Genomic DNA, 7644 nt, shown 5'->3' with positions numbered 1-7644 from the left:
ATATATATAGATATATATATCTATATACAGATATAGATATATATAGATATATATATCTATATACAGATATAGATATATAGATATATATACAGATATATCTATATATATAAAAAAGTTTATGTATGCAGGTGCATCAAAAAACTTTTTAAAAATTATCTTATTGTGTTACATTTATTTGAGCATACATGCTGGGGCAGTGTTGCAGACCTTAGGGATACCAAAGTGAATGAAACCTACAGTCTGAAGTAAGTATTCATTCAAACAAAACTTCTCATAAACCCTACTTGTTAAATTCCTATACCCTCTAATATCACTCTCAAGTGTACCCTCCTCTAAGAATCCATCATACCCACTCCTTGGCTGTAAATAATTTGTCCCTCCTCTCTGTCCACAGAGCTCTTTGTAATTTCTTCACAATACTTATTATATTCTGTTCTATATAGTAGCAACATATGAGTGTGTCTTTCATCCCTAATAATAACTAGCATTTACTGAGCAATTAACTATGTGCCATGTACTGTGCTAAGGACTTTAAATGCCTTCTCTTATTTATTTTTACAACCTTATGAGATACGTGCATTCTGCTTACTATGAAAGAGAAAACTGATGCTTAAGGAAATTAAGTAATTTTTCTACAGCCCTGAGTTCAGAATCCTGTCTCTTTTTCTTCAAGTTTTTCAAAAATTCTCCCTTTATTCCTCTACATTCCTCAAAGTTCAGAATGCTGTCTCTTTCTTTTTCTTCAAGTTTTTCAAAAATTCTCCCTTTATTCCTCTACATTCCTCAAAGTTTCAAGCAATTTTACATGTCTAGACACGCTAAGATATAAGTGGTGAATACATGCCGGCACAGATATAATCTGTAGGATTCAGAAAAACAAAAGACAGAAAAGGTCAATTAGGACCAGGCCAGCCAAAGAGTGATTCATATGAGAGATGACAGTGAAGATGAGTGTATGAATAAAATATAGAGGAAAGGTACATTACTGGGGGTAGGTGTTCATCTTATTTCTTGATACAACTCTTCTCCATGTCCAGTATTCAGGGGGACCACAAGTATAGAGGTCACTGTGAACTCTGAGAACCTGATTCTTAACTGCTACTCTACATTACACATAGTAGGCACTCATTAAAGGTTCACTGGTGTTAAAAATATACTTGTTAAACTGGATCCTCTGAGCTGCTTCCTCAAAAATATTTTTCTATTATAATGTTGAAGAGAAAAGACAATATGAACCTGAAAGAGAAAAAAGGCCTGTTTTTCAGTGCATTCTCATTTAAGGAAAGACCCTAACATGAATTCAAATACATTAATGAGAAATCTGTGGGGACAGCTGCCAACGTTGTAAATTCAGCCCTCCGTTACATAGCTATTGCTTATTCAGGAATTACACAGGATTGCCAATGATAGCTGTTGACTGAAAATAAATATTTGATTTTGTTGTCTCACCCTATCTCATTTATTAGACAAGTTATTTTATATAACTATTCTAGAAAGTGAAGATTCTCAAGCGTGCACCAGATATATTTCTGACAAACTCATGTTGTTGAGTTAATGATAATTTTGGGGTACCTGACATTTTTTTCTTTCTTTCCTTATTTTTTAACTTTGCATAAATTTGCTCAAAATGTCTGGATTTGGTGGCCAATTATAGAACACTTCTCACAGCAAACCCAGTGAAACAATGTCATTTTTAGCCTTCAACACACAGCTATGGCCTCAAATGATTAGACGTGTGATTCTGAACTTGATTTATGGAAGATGGAGCCCAATTCTCTGGCCCCAGGCCTGAATGCTGGGATGGCAGAAACCCATGCTGGAGAAAAAATTTAGTTTTCCAAGTAAATGAAGGTGATTAATGCAGAAGCTCTTCTCAAATCCAGCTCCTGAGAGTGAGTGAACTGTTGTGCTCTCTGGAGCTGAGAATAGAATACCGGGGCTGATTATCCCTAACACCAAATGATTATTGACAACAATTTTGAATGTCACTATAATAATAGGTAAGGCAAAAACAATTAAAAACACAGATTTAATTTTAAAAGACTCTATATATTGAGAGTAGAGACTAGTTTATATAACTTGGGCCAGTAATTAATGAAAAAAAAATCAGTTGAAAGCCATTTAAGTAAAAAGAAAGTTAATATAACTGGGAGGTGGTTTTTTTTTTTTTTTGGTCCAGAAAGAAAAAAGTCAATATTTTGCTTTACTTTAATAATTAAGAACTGAGGAAAAACAATCTACTAAGATCAAAAAAATAAAATTAGTAAATTAAGTAAATGATAAAATCATAGTAAATAGATTTAAGCCGGCAGATTATATCTTAAATACATCTTGATTTTATATTATGACCATTTGGGTTGTGGGGTGTGTGTGAAAATGGGCAGTAGAATGTGAGGCCAACATGCTTGAACAAGACAGATATGCAGCACACACAAATACCCAGAGAATAAAGGAATCAGATGTGGTGAGGCCGATCAAGTCATTGTGAAAGACAAAAATGTGAAGACACGCTGAGGAAAAACAGGGAAAGACAGACACAGGAGGAGCAAGATAGGCATGTATATACACATGTAAATACAGAGGACAGAGGAAAGGGATAGCTAGAAAGACAAACATTTTCTTTTTTTTTTTTTTAATTTTACTTTAAGTTCCGGGATACAAGTGCAGAACGTGCAGGTTTATTACTTAGGTATACATGTGCCATGGTGGTTTGCTGCACCTATGAACTCATCATCTAGGTTTTAAGCCCCGCATGCATTAGCTATTCGTCCTAATGCTCTCACTCCCTTCGCCCCCCACCCCCCTTCTGGCCCCAGTGTGTGTTGTTCCCCTCCATGTCCATATGTTCTCATTGTTCAACTCCCACTTACAAGTGAGAAGATGCAGTGGAAAGACAAACATTTTCATTAGCTCAACAAATATTTATTGAAGCAAAAACAGACCCACAGAGATGGAGTTGGCAGACAGCTTTGCAGTTCTTTGAATCTGGCCAAAGTGAACCCAGCTGTTGATCATAACTGCACAAAATTATTTTAGAGGGCCTACTAAGTGCAAAAGCACTGTGCTAAACACTAAAAAAGACAAAAGTAGGAATACAATTAGACTCCATACCCTCTAAGGACATGTTACAAAGTTGTGTTGGGCCTATGAGTGAACTATCTGCTACTTTATCATTCTTTAAAATGATGAACTTGCTGGGAATTTAAAATAGACCTTTCTGCAGTGGCAAGCAGGATTTATGCTTCGATTTTTTCATTTTAGGTTATGAAGACTGTACAAAGAGACTCAGAGATAGAGAACTTTCCTTTTCATCTTTAAAAGTCACAGGCATAAATAATAGCCAGGAGAGGAAATTTCTTTGTTACACAAAGTTGCTTGGTGGCCTGATCTTTGTTCTTGGCAAAATTAGTCTTGCTTCATTACCTAGTATCCGGGAGATATCTGAAACCATCTCATACTTTTTCCTTTTAAAATTCAATGCTATTTTTGGCTCAGTTGGCTTTTAGTTGGAACAATCAAGACAAAATTATAACATCTCCCACTCTCCAAAAAACAACCATGGAAAAACACTTTACGAATTAATAAACAAATAACTCCCAGTGAAGGCCACAACTAGAGCATTACTGCCTATTAGAAATATAATATGAGCCATGAGCCATATTTTAAATTTCTTAGAGCTACATATTTAAAAGTTTTTAAAAGGTGAAATTAATTTTCATAATATATTTTCTTTAATCCAATGTATGCAAAATTTCCCAACATGTAATCAATAAGAAATGTATTAATGAGATATTTTACATTATTTTTTCATACTAAGGTTTTGAAATCAGGTATGCCTTTTATTCTTAAGTACATCTCCATTTGGACTAGTGACATTTCAAGTGCTCAGTAGCCAAATGTGGTTACTGGCCACCATACTGGACAACAATGATTTAGAGTGCTATTTCTAAGTGGATTGAATATCCCTTCCCTTCCTATTGTTAGCTCTACCAGAGACTCGACCAGATGAAAATAAAATCTAAAAGCCAACTTTTGTTTTCTAAGTCCCTTTAGTACATAATACTGTCTTTTTGCAATCTGTCTGGTGGTATTTACCCTTCAGGCACGAAGAAGGAGAGCTGAGGTCTGTATATGGACTCGGGAAGGTATAGCTTTCTTACTTAAGCAAAACAACCAGTCCACCAGAAGTAGACAGGGAAAATTGGCTCTAGAAGCTGGCCCTGCTCTGCACTTGGTTGAATTGAGTAAGCTTGCCTCAAGGTTCTTCTAGTACCCTGTATCCCTCTGTCAAGCACTTATCAGTGTAGACTGTAAGTTCCTTGAGGGCCCACACCATCATTACCCATCTCTGCCTCTCTAGCACTTAGCATAGTGCCTGGAACATAGTTAGTGCTCAAGAAATATCTGCTAAACAAATAAATGAGTTCACATAAATTCAGTTTCTTATGTGCACTAGCCACATTCCAAGTACCCCATAGCCACACACAGCCAGTGGCTACCATATTAGACAGCACAAATATAGAACATCTCTATCATCACAGTAAGTTCTGTTGTTTATCACTGTTTTAGAACAATGAGTAGAAATATTAATTTGACCCATTCGGTGACAGGGAGCTTCTAGAGACCACAAAACTCTTCTTTTTTTGTGAGCAAATGAGAATACATTTTAGCCCCCTGGAAAGTTCAAATACAATGTCATTACGGTTTTGACTGGAAGAATAAACTTGGTCATGCATTTCTTCCTGAGTTTCTGTCTCCCTTGGGGTCTTCTCATCTTGATTCCCACCAGGCACAGTTTCCATGAGTGCCTCTCCTTTTCTCTAGCCCAAATGTCTAATGAACGCTTTCCCTTATTTCCTGAGATACTGGCAATTTCAAAAGAAACTTTAGTACAAAAGCTAGGGGGAAAAACAAAGAAAATATAAAATCATGAAAAACAGTCAAGCTTATATATGATATATACTTTTTTGAACCTAAGTATGCCAGGAAAAGCAGTGCGGTTCTTGAAGAAATTCTACCTTCTCTTACCCTAAAATAATTAGATTCTAATGGCTGATGGGCTAGCACAATTTTGCAAGCATATTGGCCGTAACCCTTTGTCTTCAGCCCCTTACCTCAGCCAGGAAAAGTCTGAGGTGCCATCTTTGTTTCTGACATACAGTAGTTGGTGTCCCTGAATACGTGTCTCACTCCTCATTTAAGGGTGTCCCTTAAGAATATTCCATTTTCCTTTAAATAAAACTTTTCCCTGTTTCAAATGCTGTTGCCTGCTCAGATCCACCTGTCTAGTTTCACGTTGAGGCCTGAGAGACATGCATTAGTACAGCTGACTTGGAGAATTGGTGACTCCTGCCTTCAGCTTTAGTGAATAATCTAATGCAATGGTTCCCATGTCTTGCTGATTATCAGGATTATCTGAGGGACTTTTGCAAAGTTCAGATCACTGAACCCCACTCCAGACTCTAAATCAAATCTTTGGCAGTGGGGCCTGGGAATCTTTATCTTTAACAAGTATATTAAGTGAAAATGATGCATTAGGTCTCATTTAGGGATTATTGTCTGTTTCCTCCATACTCAGATAGTCAACTCTGCCTACCTCCGGATCATTCCATAAGGACATTCCCCACCCTCAGTTTGTCACTCTACATTTTGACAATAAAACAGGATCTTAATCATACCATCCATGTAGCTGTAGGGGGAACTGCAATAAAGGGGGTATTTATGTAAGCTAGAAGTTTCCATAACCCTACTGCTTTTTCTAGAGAAATCTGTTTGAATCTTCTAACTACATAGGATCGAAATGTCCCCACAGAATTTACTGTCAGCCCAACAATAATGAAGATTTCAGCAGGATGTGTTCCTAGGTTAATGTTGTAACTGTTGTCAGCCCTCCCCCTGAAAGGCCAATACTGAGAATGCAAGACATAAATATAATCTAGGAAATGAGAAGCATAATTTACCAGAAACCCAAGCTCTTACTGAATTTTAATTTTAATGTATGTTGCTTGTACTCATCTTTTTATATTTCAAATAACAATCACTTACCCTTGACCAATTTTTTCAAATCTTGTGTATTTTTTCTTTGGGTCCCCAACACTCACAATGCTTCCTAAGAGACGGGTGGGGAGAGAAGAAAAGAGGAGGAGGTGGAAGAGAGAGAGAGAGAAATAGAAATTGATTGACTGTTTTTTAATTTAATAATGAAAATTAAGATGCCAGAGTCAGTGACAAATAAAACATTAGACAAATACTCCCATGGGATTTCTATAATGTATATAAAAATGATACTTTCTACTTATTAAAATAACAAATAGTTTTATAGTAATTAAAGTAGTAATAATAACCCATTTTGCTTATATTCAAAATTACCGATATTTGGAAAACAAAAAAAACTTGTCACAACCCAACATCTATAAAAAGTTCTCATAATACTATATATTAGGATATAAAAAACATCTAAGAAAGGGATGGAGCTGGAGGTCATGATCCTAAGCAAACAAATGCAAGAAAAGAAAACCAAATACTGTATGTTGTCGCTTATAAGTGGGAGCTAAACAATGAATACACACGAGTATAAAGACAGGAACAATAAACACTGGGGATCACTAGACAGGGGAGGACGGGGAGAAGGGCTGAAGAACTACCTATTGGGTAGTATGCTCACTGCCTGGGTGAAGGCATCATTAGAGTCCCAAGCCTCAGCATCACACAATTTACCCATGTAACAAACCTGCATGTGTACCCTTTAATCTATAACAAAAGTTGAAGTTATAAAACACAAAAATGTGCTCAGTCTTGTAAATATGCTGGAAAATACACATTAAAACCAGAATGAGTTAACACTGCAGACCGATCAGAATGGCTAAAATTAAAAAGGTTGTCAATACCAAATGTTATCAATGATGTAGAGCAATTGGAACCCTTGTACACCGATGCTGGGTACATAAATTGGTATAATCGCTAAAAACCAATCTAAGAACTTATCCACACTATTTAGTAAAATCACTATCTTCTCTGAATTGAAGTTAAGCACTATGCTATATCCAATTCTGCTGGACAAATATCTATTGAGTAATTACTATATACCTAGTACAGTGCTAAGGGTGTGGGAATGGAAATGAGTCTAATGAAGAACAAAGTTTGATCATAAAGTAATGAGACCCATGCGTGTTCGAAACATATATTTCTGAACCTAGGACACTGCTAGTGCTCCAAAGATTTGAACAGATTTACCGACATGATTTACATGCCATAAAGTTCAGTGACCTAGAGTGTGCAATTGAATGTTTTTAACATATTTAATGAGTTGTGTAAGTGTCATCATGATCTAATTTTAGAATGTTTTCATTATTCCAGAAAGAAACCTTGTACCTCTTACTTGTTAGCAGTTACTCCCCATCTTCCCTTAGTTCCCAAAACATATCTAGGAAACCACTAATCTACTTTCTGTTTCTATAGATTGTTCCAAACATTTTTTTGTAAGTTTATAAGCGACATAAGAAAACTATTAATTTATCATGTTTGGCTCTTTAAAAATATTAGTTTTGCTATTTCAAAAAAATCCAGTCCATCACTCAGAGGATGAATACTTGCTATCACTCAGAATAAATACCACAGAAGTGGCATTGACTCTTCAATGCAGTG

General features: G+C 36.0%; 1 protein-coding gene across 13 annotated transcripts in view; it reads right to left on the bottom strand.

The window, feature by feature from the left end:
- PAK3 (p21 (RAC1) activated kinase 3) overlaps positions 1 to 7644 on the bottom strand; it is a 302976-nt gene that overhangs the window by 49803 nt on the left and 245529 nt on the right. For all 13 annotated transcript variants that reach the window (XM_032757474.2, XM_032757477.2, XM_032757469.2 and 10 more), the window contains one exon: positions 6046 to 6109. In XM_032757474.2, coding sequence (XP_032613365.1) covers positions 6046 to 6109 — 64 coding nt within the window. The remainder of the gene's footprint in view (positions 1 to 6045; positions 6110 to 7644) is intronic.

The sequence above is a fragment of the Hylobates moloch genome, unplaced genomic scaffold (assembly GCF_009828535.3).
Source record: "Hylobates moloch isolate HMO894 unplaced genomic scaffold, HMol_V3 SCAFFOLD_7, whole genome shotgun sequence".
NCBI lineage: Eukaryota > Metazoa > Chordata > Mammalia > Primates > Hylobatidae > Hylobates > Hylobates moloch.
This window is presented reverse-complemented; position numbering and strand designations above follow the sequence as displayed.